The 17,332-nt window shown below is 41.8% G+C and overlaps 1 protein-coding gene across 2 annotated transcripts in view; it reads left to right on the top strand.

Moving 5' to 3' along the window:
* LOC5521964 (TPR and ankyrin repeat-containing protein 1) overlaps positions 1 to 17,332 on the top strand; it is a 29,926-nt gene that overhangs the window by 3,813 nt on the left and 8,781 nt on the right. For both annotated transcript variants that reach the window (XM_048733167.1, XM_048733168.1), the window contains exons 5-21: positions 332 to 562; positions 1,110 to 1,257; positions 1,564 to 1,967; positions 2,636 to 2,872; positions 4,742 to 4,987; positions 5,286 to 5,436; positions 5,790 to 5,948; positions 6,571 to 6,815; positions 6,954 to 7,184; positions 8,969 to 9,199; positions 9,481 to 9,631; positions 10,165 to 10,587; positions 10,905 to 13,787; positions 14,152 to 14,393; positions 14,904 to 15,269; positions 15,610 to 15,873; positions 17,150 to 17,295. In XM_048733167.1, coding sequence (XP_048589124.1) covers positions 332 to 562; positions 1,110 to 1,257; positions 1,564 to 1,967; positions 2,636 to 2,872; positions 4,742 to 4,987; positions 5,286 to 5,436; positions 5,790 to 5,948; positions 6,571 to 6,815; positions 6,954 to 7,184; positions 8,969 to 9,199; positions 9,481 to 9,631; positions 10,165 to 10,587; positions 10,905 to 13,787; positions 14,152 to 14,393; positions 14,904 to 15,269; positions 15,610 to 15,873; positions 17,150 to 17,295 — 6,758 coding nt within the window. The remainder of the gene's footprint in view (positions 1 to 331; positions 563 to 1,109; positions 1,258 to 1,563; positions 1,968 to 2,635; positions 2,873 to 4,741; positions 4,988 to 5,285; positions 5,437 to 5,789; positions 5,949 to 6,570; positions 6,816 to 6,953; positions 7,185 to 8,968; positions 9,200 to 9,480; positions 9,632 to 10,164; positions 10,588 to 10,904; positions 13,788 to 14,151; positions 14,394 to 14,903; positions 15,270 to 15,609; positions 15,874 to 17,149; positions 17,296 to 17,332) is intronic.

Raw genomic sequence — 17,332 nt, 5'->3', positions numbered from 1 at the left:
ATTTATAGAGGGGCACATACAGCATTTACACCTTAGGTGGGGCACTGATTTGAAGTGTAGCGCTTATTGGAAGCTTGGGGCTAAAATGAGCATTTACAGCATAGAGTACAGTAGTTACTTATACTTTTTGTTGCATTATGATTTTCTTACCTTGGAAAAGCTTCTAGCTGGCCACAGTAAAGGATTTCTCCTAGTATCATAGCGCTACAGTGCTGAGTGAACATTTGAGCGTTTAACATTTAAGCGCAGCAAACCATTTGGGTCTGTACACTATGTATGCTTAATGAGATGTCCTTAACACCCATTTAACTATTGACTCTTTGCATTTCAGTCTGAGGCCAAGAAGTGGAAGGAAAGGGGTAAGGAGCTCTTCAAAGCCAACAAATACAGTCTTCTGGACGAGTACTACTCCCTGGCATTATCATATGCGCATCACTCCGACAAGGAGCTAGTGTCTCAGTTGCTCTGCAATCGCTCTCTGGCTTTCTTAAAAAAGAACTTCCTGAAGTCTGCACTTACGGATGCCAAGGAGTGTGTCAAGACTAGACCCTCTTGGTCCAAGGTACAGCATGCAGTAGCTCGCCCTTGGGTTTAGCCACCCCTTTTTTAGGCGACCAGAAACAAAACATCGTAGCATCTTTTGGGTAATTATTTTCTATGAGGTTCTGATTGTGAATGGTTTGTGAATCGGTTGTGAGAAATAAATACTTTTTGGGTTTCCATGGAATATGGCACTTTATCTCACCAAGAAAAAATGCTTAGATTAGAGCTCTTTTGGCCTTTTGGATTGTAAATGGAGTTTTCTAGCTCTGTTTTTTTTTTTTTGCTGGAGGTGGCTCACACTTTTTTCCTTAGCATATTCCATATAATTATAAATTAAAAACACATGTATTTCTAACAATTCTGCAAGGTTTATACCTTTGCTTGGCTGGGTGTTTTTATTCACTCACTCACTCACTCACTCACTCACTCACCCACCCGCCCGCCCGCCCGCCCGCCCACCCATTTATTCATTCATTCATTCATTTATTTATTTATTTATTTATTCATTCATTTATTTATTTTTGCATATTCTTAATGTGTGTCTCTACTGTGTTGCTATACTTTAGGGCCATTATCGTCTTGGCTCATGTCTTGCACAGTCTGACCAGGGAGTTGAGGCAATGATAGCTTTTTCTGCTGCATATGACCTCTGTGAAGCAGAAGAGGAGAAATATGATGTTTTTGACCAGATGCTTGCACTCTCAGCTAAAGCAGGTGGGTACAGTACCAACAGTGTAGAGTACTATTGCTTGTTTAGTTGACGTTTACTGTATACTGTACTTCCATCAGAGCATGCTACAGTATCCTAACTTTGCTCAACCCATAGAATGAATATTAAAGTGACTTGTCACAAATACCTACCAAAATCCGGCAGCTGAGTTCAGTTTTGTCACACCTTTTTTCTGCCTAGCCAGATGTTATAGGTGTATATAGGTGATTTCATACCAAAATGATTTCTTCCTGTTTACCAAGTGTGTATTTAGTGTGTGAACTAATTCACGTTATTGTTGATTTCTGCAGGTGTTCCTTCAGGAATAAAGCTAGAGGAGATACATTGCAAAAAGTTCACTAAAAGAGCCACAAATGAAGCAGTCAAGAAGAACGATTTTGCAAAACTGTGGGCCCTTTTTTTGGGAGGGATTGAAGGACATGGGCTAGGAGATAGTGGGTTGGCAATGCTATATGAGTGTGATACTGCATCATGTGATTTGGGCAAGATAGTGGCTGCTAAAGTACCAGGTGACCTTCCGACACTAATTTCAGCACTGGCAGATCACGGGGCACTTGTTGATGGGACACCAGGCTGTCAAAAGCCTCCCATCTTGTGCGCTATGGAAGAGAAAGAGTTTAAGTTAGCATCTGAGCTGATTAGGAGGAATGCTGATCTTGGTTGCCTTTATGGCAAACAGAACCTCATCTCTGAGGTATGTAATACTGTGCAACAACTATACTGCAAATTTATGTAATTAGGTGATCTGCTTTCAGTTGTTTGCAATATGGTAATATTAATTTTAACAAATTTTCTGTAGCATTGCTAATCATTTTATGTAGGTTTTGGTCGAACCTCATCAATATTTTGAATCTTGAAATGTCAAATGCTATAGATTGCAACAACAAAATTGATGAATAATCACATTTTATTAGATTTGTGATTTTAATATAAATAATATAAATACTTTTAAAATCAAACTCTTAATTTCCGTGTTTATCAGTAGTTGAGTACTTGAAAACAAGCCATACCAAGTTTTATTGCCATACAACGGGTTTTCGTGTTTCTGAGTTTAAGCATTTGTTTACTAATTGGTCAGAAATCAAGGTTAATATTTTGCAATGGAGTCAATTCAATTACATTGCTTGGATGCGTTTTTGAAGGTCGTCTATGCCTTGGATGAATCCATGAGTATCCGGGTCTGGTGATGTTTAGTTTGCATTTCTGACGTTTCAGAGTTGGGCCTATATTTTACAGGCGTCTGAGGACGTTATAGTAATAAAAGACTTATTAATAACTTGGACAATCCAAGCATCGTCCTTACTTGCTCTCTTTTTCCACATTTATATATCTTTTACTTTGGCCACTGTGTCTGTGTTCCAGGACCGTGCAGTATTCCTGTTCAAAGAAGCAGAGAAAATGTTAAATCCAAACTACATCTCGACAAACCAGGTGCTACCAGTGTACTATGCCTGCATTGAGCTTTGCCCAACATGGCTGAAAAATCTTCAGGGCGCTTGTCAAGACAGTATATCTGGTGCATACTTTCTAGAGAAGGATTATGCAAAATGTATTGACGCGGGGATGAAGTCCTACTCTTTACATCCACACCCTTCTGAGGTAAGGTAAACCACACATAGCCTGTGTAATAACCCTGTGTTAGTATATGCACTAATGGAGTAGTCATGGTTAAGAAGAAAATAAAGCACACTTGTTTCAACATAATTCTGATGGCACACATGTACTTTAAAGTAATAGTTATTTGTACAAATTTTATGAACATTTTTCTGATGTTTAGTCTTGTAAATATGGAGCTTATGGCTGTCTACTGAACAAGGTCCAGTACAAACAAGTACAAACTTGATGCAGCAAGTTTTGGAAAAATGTTGTTTCCATGTTGCAATACAAGTGCCAAAATGCAAACAGATTCCATCTTTGGGATTGGCTATAAGTACATTACAGGCTAGTGATTCAAGTAAATAAAAGTCAGTGTGCTTCCATCTTGCCAATTTTTACGATATACCTCGGGAGAAAGAAAATGTATCTTAACCCATTGACTCCTGGCTTTTTTGGAGCTGAATTTACAAAAAACAGACTGAAAACAGATACCTCCCCCCCTATTCTGAGTTTTATACCCGTCAAAGTCAAACACAGCTGCACCTAGTCAGCGGTACCCAAGCTTTCCAACAGTGCTTTGCGGTCGCCACTTTTAATCCCTCGTCGTTGTGCTGAAGCCAGCACAAGTTGATGGTTGCTTGTATTTTTCATCAAAAATACAGCTATGAGCATATTAGGAGAGTGTCTCAGGACATCATGAAGTCTTTTGGGGCATAATTGAGTGCTTTGCTTATGGATATTTGCAAGCAAAGGTGGATTCATGATGATTTTTTCTTGTTTGGCTTTGCCTGGATGAGAAAATTATTTTCTAATGAATCACCACAGCTCTCCTAAATGCTGTCTGAAACCAAATTGATTCCAAAATTGTTTACACTGCTATTCTGGGTCTGTATGACCTGGAATTGATTTGTTTGGCTTCGGGGTGAAAAGACTTATAAAAAACCATCTGACTTTGGGAAGAGGAGTGTTGACTGGCCCTCCCCTCGTGAATTTTCCCCTGGATCTCCTAGAATGCTTTGCAATACGTAAAGACATTTTCGTGGTTGTACAATCCTTCAAGGAATGGACATTGAGTTTTGAGGCCAAGGAAATGTACCTGGAGGATCAGAATAAAGGTATCTATTTGTGTCTTGAGCTGTGTTTGCTGATCTCTCTCCCTTGTGTGGTATTTTGAGCGTTTTATTTAAAGGGGTGATTCTGCTTTTCTCTCCTTGTTCGATTTGAGATTTGTCAAAGAACCTGTGCTATTATTTGGCTTGAGAGTAGATGCCAACACATTGGTTGGATGCATATCTGCAAGACCATTTATCCCTTAGACTGATGCCTGAGTATCTTCATCTTGTTGTGTTTATTTTGCATTTATGAATTTTTTGGGTTGTGGGTACTTCCCAAAGCCGGTAAAGGCCGGTTGAGGGGTCAATGTGTTAAAAACGAGGTATCGTTGCAAAGAGGGCCTCGATTTTAAAATATAAAAGAAAATCTATGGAAAATATTGTTGTAGCAAGGTCGGGTTAATTTTCAACTCTTACAAAATAATAACATTGTTACTGTACTCTGTGTAAGAAGACAGTTCAGTTACTCTCTGTAAGACTGTAATCTAAATCAAACTTCCGATTTACTGTACTGTATGCGGATGGTGTCTTGAGTTTTTCTCTCTTTGTTGATAGACAGAATCAGTAATAATCGCTGTATTGAGGTAAAAATTACGCTTTGAAAAGCATTTCTTATACATTTCACTGTATTTCCGCCGGGAGAAAAAGGGCCATCATAAAGTCGAGGTTATCGTAATATCCAATTAAAATCAAGGATCCACTGTAGCAGGGTAACATGGATGAAAAAGTTAACGTGCTCATTTAATTATTTTTCCCTCAGAGAAATGCTTTGGAATGGCGTGAGCGTGGCAATATCATCTTCAAAGAGAAGGAAATGCAGGAGAACAAAGACAATCTACTGATCCGTTATTATTCCCTGGCTATCAACTACTCCCCTGAGTCGTGTTCTGAGATGCGTGGGGCTCTTCTTAGCAACCGCTGCCTTATCTATCTCAATATGTATCAGTACGATGAAGCTCTTGCAGATGCTAAGAAGTGTGTTGCATCCAGGCCTGGCTGGTTCAAGGTATACTGTAACTGCAATTATAATAACTGTAATTTCTTTCACCCCATTAAACCTCTGCCTTGCGATTTGCAAATTGTTCCAAAAGAGGAAGAGGTATTGTTGGGAGGAAATAATAGAGACAACAAAGCCAGAATAAACCCTGCAGTTGAATCAAAGCTGTGGTGTCTAAAGGTGTCCACTATGGTGTCATACTTTTATGGCTACCGTAGTATGGACGAAGGAGGACTATAAGCGTTTTGAAAATCGACGAGGTCTTAATTAGGAGAAATCGTACATATATTTGTGTGTTTTCTTTCAGGCATACTATCGACTCAGCTGCTGTTTGAAGGCTCTAGGAAAGACTACTGAAGCCCTCAAAGCGGCTTGTGACGGCTACAGAAAGGCTGACTGTAATGAGGACAAGGTTTGCATGGCGACACAGGTCATAGCAAGTGCCACTGAAGCAAAAGGTAAGGGGACACAGGTTTTGCATGGCTACACAAGTCACAGCAAGTGCCACTAAGGCCAAGGTTTCGGAGACACAGTAATGGCTTCAAGGTCATATGTAGCAAGTGACACTGAGGCAAAAGCTATGGAGACACATAAATAGCAATTTCCAGTGAAGTCAAGGATAAGGATTCAAGTTATTCTGGTTCAGGGCTCTACTAGAGAATCAATCCATCGCCGACACCAATGGTTTTGGCTTCTGTAACAGTTGTTACTTCTTTGATCTGGTATTGACCTTATTGACAGGATTCATTAAATTCAAACAGAAGTAAACATCTTAACCATGTTTCTAAAATATCACTTGGTGTGTTAATAGGTGGAACAATGAGTGTCACGTGCAAGATATCAGATCCAGTCATGCAGCGAATCATTAAAGATATCTGCAACAAGAAGGAGTGGGACAAGCTAAAACTCCTCTTTCTCGGAGGTGACCCCAACAGAAACTTCCCTCAAGGCCGGGGAGGCCTTGCTACAGGTAAAAGGCTGCTGTTTAATATACTGTAGGGCGTGGTAAGGTAAACTGAGGGAATAGCCGACTTGCACTAACTGATCGCGTGACTTTTTGAGTGGCATATTCAAGCCAAAATAAACACAAAAATGTCCGGCCGGAGAACAAAATCTTTAAGTGAAATTAAGCTCTTTCTGACAAAAAAAAAATTCTGACTTATTCGTAACAACTGAATCAGTTGCTTTTTGTTGTTGTTATTTTGCCACTAAAAGGCTAAGCGCACGGGAGTTTGCCACCAAAGGTTATATTATTCCAACAATCTAACACCATATAAAGAAAAAAGGTAAATGTTGTGTATGTCAATGCTGCACTGAATAAATCGTTTTATTTGAGTTTTGTTAATGTAAATTAATCTTAAATAAGTGTGTGTGTGTTTGCTGCAATGCTTGTCGTAAGGTTGTTACAGCTGATGGACCTGACCTAGTTTTATTTTTTAGAGGATATGCTGTTAACCCTCCTATCTTTGATCCACACTATTTGGCAACAACAACGTATCTTGAGGACTGAAATTTTGAAAGTCTGAAATCATGGGAGCCCTTCATTTATTTTCAAGCCTTGCGAATTGACATAATTGCATTTCGTCATACAGGAACTGATGCCTCACACATCCCTCTGGACAGTGTCCTGCGGTCCGACATGTCTAACTTGAGCAAGCTGGTAGCTGTGCTAATAGACCATGGTGCAGATGTGAATGGTATGAGAGGAAGCAAGAATCGGCCCCTTTGCTTAGCACTAGCTCAAGAGAAGTACAGCATTGTGGCGCAGTTATTAAAGCACAAGGCGGATCCGTCATGTATTGGTGCTAAACTGCCTGATAAACCTGCCAACAAAGAGGTGAGTCGATCTGGGGTAGACATTTTTTCGTTTTTGCTTTGTAAATTAAAAAAAATGCGTGCAGTATTTTAAACTGTCATGTTCACCCCACAAAACAAAACACTGCTTCAATTGCCTCTGTCTTATGTTTTTTTACAGTGTCAGTTTCAGCATTGGAAGGATCTTGCAACCAAGGCAATGAACGCAAAAGACTACTCTCGTGCCATTCAACTGCTGAATATAGCCCTCCAGTTTACTTCCTCGTCTTCGAAGGACGCTAACCACAAACTGCACACGCTCTTTGCAACTGCATACTTTGAGCTCAAGATGTACGAGAAGGCCCTAGAAAATGGAAACGAATGCTTTAAACTCAAGCCAGTCAAGGATCAGGTTGGTGTTGTTTGTATGTCACATTCCCTGAAACCTTGACTTTGACCAAAAAGGCCTCTATTGATAATCCCATTGCTGCATTGGGTTAACCGTTTGTTGTGACACATACCAACATGTGTTTACATGTGAATTGCTGCAATTTTCTGTTACTGTATGCCAGAAAAAGGTGAAATCAGGGGCAGAAGAAACTCTTAAGTGATAATTGAGTGAAGTACTGATGATGACGTAGCTGTGGTTATTGCACTGCCGATCAGCGCCATGTAAATTAAATGTTGGTCACGTCACTTAACACATTGACCCCTCAACCGGCCTGTACCGGCTTTGAGAAGTACCCACAATCCCAAAAATTCATAAATGCAAAAAAAAAAAAAACAACACGATGAAGATACTCAGGCATCAGTCTAAGGGATAAATGGTCTTAAAGATATGCATCCAACCAAGGTGTTGGCAACTACTCTTAAGCCAAATAATAGCACAGGTTCTTTGACAAATTTCAAATCGAACAAGGAAAGAAAAGCAGAATCACCCCTCTCAATAAAACGCTCAAAATACCAACAAGGGAGAGAGATCAGCAAACACAGCTCAAGACACAAATAGATACCTTTATTCTGATCCTCCAGGTTCATTTCCATGGCCTCAAAACACAATGTCCACTCCTCGAAGGCTTGTAAAACCATTTAGATGCCTTTACGAATTGCAAAGTATTCTGGGAGATCCAGGGAAAAATTCACGAGGGGAGGGCCAGTCAACACTCCTCTCCCCAAAGTCTTTTCACCCTGAAGCCAAACAAATCAATTCTAGGTCATACAGACCCAAAATAGCAGTGTAAACAATTTTGGAATCAATTTGGTTTCACGAAAGACAGCATTTAGGAGAGCTGTGGTGATTCATTAGAAAATAATTTTCTCATCCAGGCAAAGCCAAGCAAGAAAAAATCATCATGAATCCACCTTTGCTTGCAAATATCTATAAGCAAAGCACTCAATTATGCCCCAATAGACTTCATGATGTCCTGAGACACTCTCCTAATATGCTCATAGCTGTATTTTTGATAAAATATACAAGCAACCATCAACTTGTGCTCGCTTTAGCACAATGACGAGGGATTAAAAGTGGGGACGCAAAGCACTGTTGGAAAGCTTGGATACCGCTGACTAGGTGCAGCTGTGTTTGACTTTGAGGGGCTGTAAAAAACTCAGAATAGGGGGGAAGGTATCTGTTTTCAGTCTGTTTTTTGTAAATTCAGCTCAAAAATAGCCAGGATCAATGGGTTAAAAGGGCCTGAACGGCATCACCAAAAACAACCGAACTTATGTTGCTAAATCACTCTGCTTATCATGTTATTTCCAATTTTAGTACAGCGTTCGTTGTTTTTAAACTCTAAGTTATATTCAATAAGCCACCAAGAAAATCGACTGGAAACAGGAATCGTTTTGTTAAACAGACTCTTTTTGCTTGACACTACATAATATTCCTAGTAGTATTGACACTACTTTTGTCTTACTAGGGGGGGGGGGGGTGCAGGGGGGTGCAACCTTTGAGGGTAGACTTTGATTCCTTTCAAAAGTGAGTTTCGAACATGATTTACTGTATTTCAAAAATATTTGAACGTTTAAGGCTAAGTTTGAACGTCGTACAACGTCATGAACAAAATCGATTGTTTAATCTTTATTTGCATGCATTTGCATTGATGACGGCTCATGGGTAATACGACGTTTGAACTCAGCCTTAAGGTGTTTTAGTTACATGCTTTTTACACATTTCCTTTACTGATATGCATCTAGGCTGAAGCATACAAGTGGAAAGATCGAGGTAAAGAGCTATTCAGAGACAAACGTTACGTTCTTCTAGTCGAGTTCTACACTTTAGCTATCAAGTACGTGCCATCCAATGAGAAGGAGCTGCTTGCCACACTCTTGGGGAACCGTGCTCTGGCCCACTACAACATGAGTAACTACCAACAAGGGCTTGACGACGCGAAGAGCTGCTCCCGCTTCAGACCAGAATGGTACAAGGTAAGGTCTGCGCAGATTCCACATGAGACTAGAATGGTTTTAGGTAAGGACTTGAAGATGCAAAGGGAGCAACTCCAACATAGGCCTAGAATAGCTTAAAGTAACGATTGGACCACGCAATTAGCAATTTCCACATAAAACCAGATTAGTTGAACCATACACGCGAAGATCAACTCACACATAAGACTATAAAGCCCACAACTACAGTTTAAAACAATAACAGTAAGAGCATTGACTACGTCACTCTGAAAATGATTTCAGATTATTCTGTTTGTTTTCAGGGCTACGCTCGTCAGGGGTACTGTTATTCCTGTCTAAACCAACACAAAGAAGCACTTCGTGCTTTTAGTGAGGCGCTGAACAGAGCTGCTAATCCAGAAGACCAGTTCACTATCTTTAACCAGATACTTGCTTGTGCGGCCTTGTTACCAGGTACGAGATAATAAACAGCAAGAAACGCAACTCCTTTATTGAAACTAGTTTATTTGCATTGATTATGCTCGATACCATTTGAAGGATTTTTTGTAAAGCCCGCCATTGCTGGCTTTGCTAAGGTCGGTTAACCATAAGAGAAAAGGACATGTTAGCAAACTACTACACAGCCCCTCTTAACATGGTGTGCAAACATGGTGTGCGCTAGTATTGCTAGGATGACAATTTTGGCTGTTTTTTTTTTAGCAGTACTGGGCATTTTTTACATGAGCGCCTTTCTTGGTTTAATGAAAACATTTTCCTAGTCAATAGTCAATGATTTATTTAAACAAAATGGCCTGTTCTTCCCCTCGAAACCTATTAACTAGCCGACGTGTATACTGTATGTCTTTACATTCCGAGATATCAGGGAGCGGCGAGGAAACTTAAAGGTAGCACACCTTTTTAACGTGACTGCCAAGCTTCCATTGCCACGTCCACTCCTTCCGCCCTTTAGTCAATAACTTGTGAATGTACGTATTTTTTCCTCGCAGACGGCATATCTAGCTTAACATGCAACCTCCCAGAGGCAGTAGTCAAGAGGGCGGTGAAAGATGCCTGTGCGACCCAAGACTGGGCCAAACTCGATATGCTTTACCTTGGTGGAGGGGGATCCAAGCGCTGCAGGAAAGGCGAGGGCGGTTTTGCTACTGGCATGAGTGCGGCTGATATTCCAATCGAACACATTGTGCAGAGCACTTACATGAGAAAGGCGCAACTGATAACAACCCTACTGGAGAATGGTGCAAAGGCAGATGGACTAAATCAAACAGCCAAGCCCCCTTTGGCCATTGCCTTCGACAACGAGGAGTTTGGGATCGTAGTATCCCTACTGCAGTACAATGCCTCCGCTTCTCTCATTTTAGATGGTGCAACAGGACCTTTGCAGATAGCTTTCAACATGGCTGTCAAGAAAGGTGGGTGATGATGGTCTCCAGGTTATTATTATTATTATTACAATATGTATTGTATGTGGGACGTTTAATGGAGAGTGGGCCGATAGCTCAATGGCTTTGCTTCCTAACCCAAAAGTGTAAAAACCTGGCTCTATATTTGGAATGCATGGCTTTAGCTTTTTATTTTTTATACATTGTGAAAATTTCTCAATCAAACAAAGTCGATGCAGTTGCACCGTTACTTTGTTGGAGATTGGGAGGACGAATAACGCCAGATTTTATAGCTTACCAAATGTGCACTGTCTCAAGACGGTTGTCTGATTTTTTGCTTTTTGTAGGCAAGTTTCATTTTCTGAAGGCGCTGTTGGATGCTGAAGGCATAGATGTCGACGCTAAAGACAGAACTGGTAACACAGTTCTTCATCAGGCATGTCTTGCTCAGTCAAGCAAGCGCAAATGTGATGCCATCCAAGCCATTCTCGATGGCGGTGCCAATCCTGCAATAAAGAACAACGAAGGAAAGCAGCCACTTGACCTCATCATGGCCAAAAAAGACCCCCGAGTTAAATTAATCCGTGCAGCCGTGAATGCACTAAAAAGTGGGAACAAGAAACCACGGAAGAGAAACCGGCAGGTAAAGCAGGTTGAATTGAGAGACAACAACTCTGTGCCAACGGACGGTTCGACCAAGACTGCATCCCTTTCACCTAGTGAGGGGACTTCTGAGGGAGATGCTGATCAAGAACCAAATAAGGCCTCCGCATCTCACTACACTCAAAAGAAAACAACAGGAAGCAGCTCAACAGAGGCACTAAGGGAAGATATATCTTATATGCTCGAGGCAGTGACACCAGCGGAACTAGATGTCCCAACGGATAATGAAGACGAAATTGGAGATGAAAAGGCTCCAATTGCAGCTGATGGCTTAGAAGTTGTTACAGCTTCCGAAGCAGAAGGGTTGGAAGAGAACGGGCAGGACACATATGAAGAAGAGGAGGATGAAGAAGCTGAAGAGGAACTTTCTGGAGTTCCTGAATCCAATCTCCTGTCTGCATTTGAGAATCTTCCATGGGAAGTCGACTGTACAGATGTATTTTGGAAAGTACTGCAGAGCAATGAAATTGCACTAGACACCAAGCGAATGATCATCAGCAAGATCTGCATGCTAGCTCAGGGCCGCTGGACCAAGAAGCTTTGCCGGAGGATAGACGGATCACCAAGGGAACAAGGGATGTTCCTCTTTAAAGCACGTGCAGCAAAAGCAGCTTGGATCATCTGGGAGTTGAGTGTAGCATTTTCGGCAAGGTGTAGCGATGACCGTGAAATGCGGGGCCAAGATGGGACACATTCAGGTCGTGTTTATACTGAGATCATCCGTGTCTGGGACGTTGCAACAGATTATCGTTCCATTGATGGAAAAGTTGAAAGAATTGTGAAGTCCCACAACCGTGGTCTCAACTGCATGGTAAAGAAAGAGCTGCAGGGATTCAAGAAATCCTTGTATAAACCAGTTGGTGAAGGTGAAAGGCTTCCAAATTTCTTCACTGAAGTTTCAGAGTCTGTGGATGAGCTTGTCGGTGAGCGGAGTGGTACATGCTCATCAATGAAGCTGTTTGTTCCGCCTGCTAGCCCCAATGACCAGGAGTACCACATTCTTAAGTTTTACGCATTCTCCTCGGCGCTTGTCAACAGCGTGCTGCAGATGGCAATTACAGGGAGAATGGACTTCCCATTCCGTGTAACTGAGCTTGAGCACCGTATTATTAACCTAAGACCCAACCCGCCAAGATCAGTTATTCTTTTGGGGCGAAGTGGCACTGGTAAAACCACTTGCTGTTTGTATCGCCTGTGGAACGAATTCCGGTCCTATTGGGAAAAAGCTGTCAGTGCAGGACCACACATTCCCAAGATGTTGGAATTCATACAGAAAGAAAATGGTTCTGCGGCAGTCAGCAACGAAGAGGAAATGAAAGAGGAGGAAACACACGACGAGAAACCAGAGGAGAACCCTGAAGTGCCAGAAGTAAATGAAGAGGACTTTATTCGAGCTGCGGATGCACGTCGGAGAGGTGAAGATGGAGATACAGAAGAGCTCGATGGCGAAGAAAAGTACGAGCACCTACACCAAGTTTTCGTAACCAAGAATGCGGTCCTGTGCACCGAGGTGAGGAAGAACTTCAAAGAACTTACACGTGCTTGTTCAGCCGCTCAGGAGCATGTCCAAGGTGAAGACAACCCACTTCCTTACAGAATCACAGACATGGAAGAAACTGCATGGCCACTGTTTGTTAATTCACGGACATTGCTTTTGATGTTGGATGCCTCTCTTGATGGTAAAGAGTTTTTTCCACGTGCTGAAGATGGAAGCCTTGTCCGGAAAATCACTGGATGGGGTGAAGGAGAGGCTCACATGAATGCAATAATAGAAGAAGTTGACTCAGACACCGAAGATGAGGAGCAAGGTAATCTACCAGAAGAGCAGAATGATAACGCACGAGGACGTGCCAATTTCGACCCCCGGAGAGAAGTCACATATGGAGTGTTTGCCAACGAACTTTGGACAAAGATTTGCAAAGGAAATAAGGTTGTGTTCCACCCTACCCTGTTATGGATGGAGATCAGGTCATTTATCAAAGGTTCTGTCGAGGCTCTGCATTCAGAGAAAGGGTACTTGACTCTAGAAGAGTATCACTCCATTGGCAGGAAACGAGCCCCCAATTTTCCAGCGGACCGTAGCGAGGTTTATGCCTTGTTTCGAGTCTACCAGAGAATGAAATCCACACTTGGAATGTTCGATGAGGCAGATATAGTGCATAATTTGTTTACCCGCTTGCAACAAGTCGGGCCTCCAGACTGGTCTATCCACAGAATCTATGTGGACGAGACACAAGACTTCACCCAGGCAGAGCTCTCATTACTGATCAGATGCTCTAGAGACCCCAATGGACTGTTCTTCACTGGAGACACCGCCCAGAGCATCATGCGAGGCATAGCCTTCCGCTTCAGCGACCTCAAGTCACTGTTCTACTACGCACAGCAGTCATACCATTCTGTTGGCATCCAGTCAGGGGTGCGCGTTCCAGACCAACTGTACCAGCTAACTCACAACTACAGGTCTCATGTGGGCATCCTGAAGCTGGCGTCCTGTGTGGTGGATCTCCTGGTCTACTTCTTCCCTGATTCCTTTGACAGGCTCAGAAAGGATCAAGGACTTTTCGATGGCAAGTACCCTATTAAACTTATTTTTTCGTGCAACCAAATCTCGCATATTCTTAATTTATGTGTGATGCTGACTCTTAAATAAGTCTCTGTTGAAACTTTCATAGATAGTAGCCCATATTTGCACTCGAGTAAACAACAAAAGAGGCTTGTTAAACGAACCAGTTGCAAAACGCTACAGGCGAAATCATCTCATGCTCTCGCCCTCTCATGGCAAATTCAATCTGGGCTTTTGGCTTGCTATGGATTCATTATATTCTAATCCCTTTTACTACTTTTGGCGTGCTATGCATTCATTATAATCTGATCGCTTTTACTACTTTTGGCGTGCTATGCATTCATTATAGTATAGTGCTTTTACTTTAGGTCCAAAACCTGTCTTGCTGGAATCCTGCAGCTTCAGCGACCTTGCCATGATTTTACAAGGCAACAAACGGAGATCGTCAAGGATCGAGTTTGGTGCCCACCAGGTGATCTTGGTGGCTTCAGATGAGTCGCGGCAGAGCATGCCTGATGAGCTCAAACATGGCCTGGTGATGACTATTTACGAGGCTAAGGGCTTAGAGTTTGATGACGTCTTGATCTACAATTTTTTCAAGGACTCCCAGGTCAGAGATGTACTCTTATGTGTGAATGGCATGTTGAAGGTATAATGGTGGGTCGCCTATACGTCCATGCCACTTTCTTACAAATAAACTGTGTTATTTGCACTTTCAAGTGCAAACAATAATATGGTTGATTGAAACCCTTTGAGGAGCAACGTTTGCTTTATTAGCATGTTTGTACTATTCTAAGGACTCGGTGTTATTCATCTAGCTGTGAATGGAAAAGCTATTAGTACAAACTAGTTCAATTTTATGCGTGTTGAAGTCCATTAACTCGAAACCCCTAGAGAGATTAACAACATTTCAAGTAAGCAGAGAGTTATCAGAGCAAAAAAGATGCTTGCTAGTCCTATTGTGTAAAGCCTAGGCAGCGCACTTAGTAGAACATCAGTTTTGATCCTAAGCTGTGTTCTGTGATAGGCTGCCTTTGACTCGACTATGTTGTACCTTCGCTCTCGATCTATTTACAAGGGTAATGAGCTTGACACCTTTATATCTTCATTTTTATCCCAGGCTCGAAAGGAGTGGAGGGTTGTGTCAAGCTTTGTAAAGAGTCTTGAGGAAGGCAAAGCAACCTGTTCTAGCGGCCTTGCCGTCCTTACTGACGACGACCTCGCCACCACGTCTAGGCCCCTGACATTTGACGAGGTCAAGCACAAGGTACTGAACTCAGAGTTCAAGTATCTCTACACGGCAATCACCCGTGCCAGAGTCAATGTCTGGTTCTTTGATGAGGACGAGGAGGCGAGAGCACCAATGTTCGAGTACTTCCAGAAGCTTGGACTTGTGCGCGTTGTGCAGATCTCAGAGGAATCTGACACCTTGTCTAGTATGTTTGTAGAGCAGTCCACAGAAGCCGAGTGGCAGAAACGTGGAAAGGTGAGCACCCCCAAAGGTCTTTGGCCAAAGAAAGAAAGCACTGTATTCTTGCGTATGTTGAATATAGGTGAATATAAATGTTTTCGTCTTCGGTCACGGTAAATCATGTATGACATGAATTTAAAATTGATATAAATTAAGCAGGGTAAACACGTGACAGTTAAACGCACTTAGAACTTTGTGGCCCCTGTAACAAAGGTACACAAAAACAAAGAAAAGATTAATAAAGGAAAAAAGATAATATAAAATATTTTAAAATGTGTTAATTACTAATATAGATATGTACATTACAATTGATTAAAATAAAGTGACTGGCTGACTTCTACTCTATTACTTGAAGGATTTCTTTTCTCGTGGCATGTGGGAGGTGGCGATCAAGTGTTTTACCTTCTCGCAAGATGAAGGCATGATACGAAAGAGTCAAGCCCATCTCCAAGCTGCCGAGGCCCACAAGCTGCGCACTAATCCTAAAGCAATGCAAGTGGAGTACCTCAAGGCAGCACACCAGTTCCTCAAGTGCCGCATGGTACCGGAAGCTGCCGTTTGCTTGAGAAACGCTAAAGAGAGAGTCCTGCTGGCTCGTTTGCACAGGAACATTGGAAGGGTAAGCCTAGTTCTTTAACCGATACAGTAAAACTCGCATAAACGGGATGAGTTGGGAATAATTGGAAATCGTTAGTAACCAAGAATACTTTTAAGAAACTCAAACAATCAGACTGGGAACCAGACTGATGGGAAAGCCAGTCTGCTTTTCGTTGCCTCCCCAATTTTTAAAGTTGTTATTAAAATAAGCTGAAAACGTAGGGTCTAATTGAAGCACTGTCATACAAATCCTTACATAGACTTGGTTTAAGTCTTTCATTACTATAACGTCCTGAGACGCCCGTAAAATTTAGGCCCAACTTCAAAACGTCAGAAATGTTAGCTAAACATCACCAAACCCGTATACTCATAGATTCATCCAAGGCATAGACGACCTTCAAAAGCGCATCTAAGCAATGTAATATAATTGACTCCATTTCAAAAAAATTACCTTGATTTCTGACCAATTCGTAAACAAATGCTTAAATTCAGAAAGATTTCATACCAAAAAAAGACACGAAATTCCGAACTGCAAATTAGACAAGCAAACACAGATCAAGTCACATATAGATACCTTTATTGCGCTCCGTCAGGTTCCATTTTACAGCCATCAGCCACAATAATCAATGCTAAAACCTCCATTAGAAGCGAGTCTCCTTGTTAAGGCTAAATTTCATGCCTGCACTGCATCATGGGAGTCTTGGAATCACCTTCACAGAGAGGCGGGCAATCTCCTCCCCCTTAATCATAACAGTTTTTTTTATGTCTCTTTTCCCCAAAGCCAAACAAAACATTTCCAGGTCCTAGGAACCTAGAATAAGCCTGAAAACAATTTTTGAATAAGGTTGGGTAGCAAAGATGTACCACATTGGAGAGTATGAGGCCATTCACAAGAAAATTCCTTTCTTACTCGGTGAAACCCAAACAAGGAATTATCCCATTTAATCAACCTCAGTGTGCAAACATCCATAAGCACAGCATTAATTATGCCCAAAAAGACTTCATGATGTCCCAAGGCACTCTCCAGATGTAAAAAAGCTGTAATTTTAAATCAAATTACAAGCAAAACTGTTGTAAGCAACATGCTGTAGCAATGCCGTCGCTAGGAAACCACAGTGCATTGTTGGAAACTTCAAGGCATACCGTCTTGGGTCAGCGGTAGCTTAACTTAACTGGTAGTGTTGGAATTGATAGGGGGGGGGGGAGAGGTTTCTGTTTTCAGTCTGTTTTCTTACAATTTTGCTCAAAATCACCCATGAGTGAAAGGGTGAAATTGTGCTGTATTTGCGTGATTGTAGTACGAGGAGGCCGCCAAGCTGTTCGCTCGTGAGCAAATGTACCTGGCTGCCAGCGAGTGTTATGAGACAATCAGCGACTACTTCAACGCTGTTGAGGTTCTGTGCAGGGGTAGTTTGTACAAGGATGCGATCGATGCTGTTGAGAGGTTAGTTTGGTATTGTGTCACTCCACTCATTCACTTG

Source organism: Nematostella vectensis, chromosome 10, assembly GCF_932526225.1.
Source record: "Nematostella vectensis chromosome 10, jaNemVect1.1, whole genome shotgun sequence".
NCBI lineage: Eukaryota > Metazoa > Cnidaria > Anthozoa > Actiniaria > Edwardsiidae > Nematostella > Nematostella vectensis.
The sequence above is the reverse complement of the archived record's forward strand: the minus strand, read 5'-3'. Positions and strand labels throughout refer to the sequence as shown.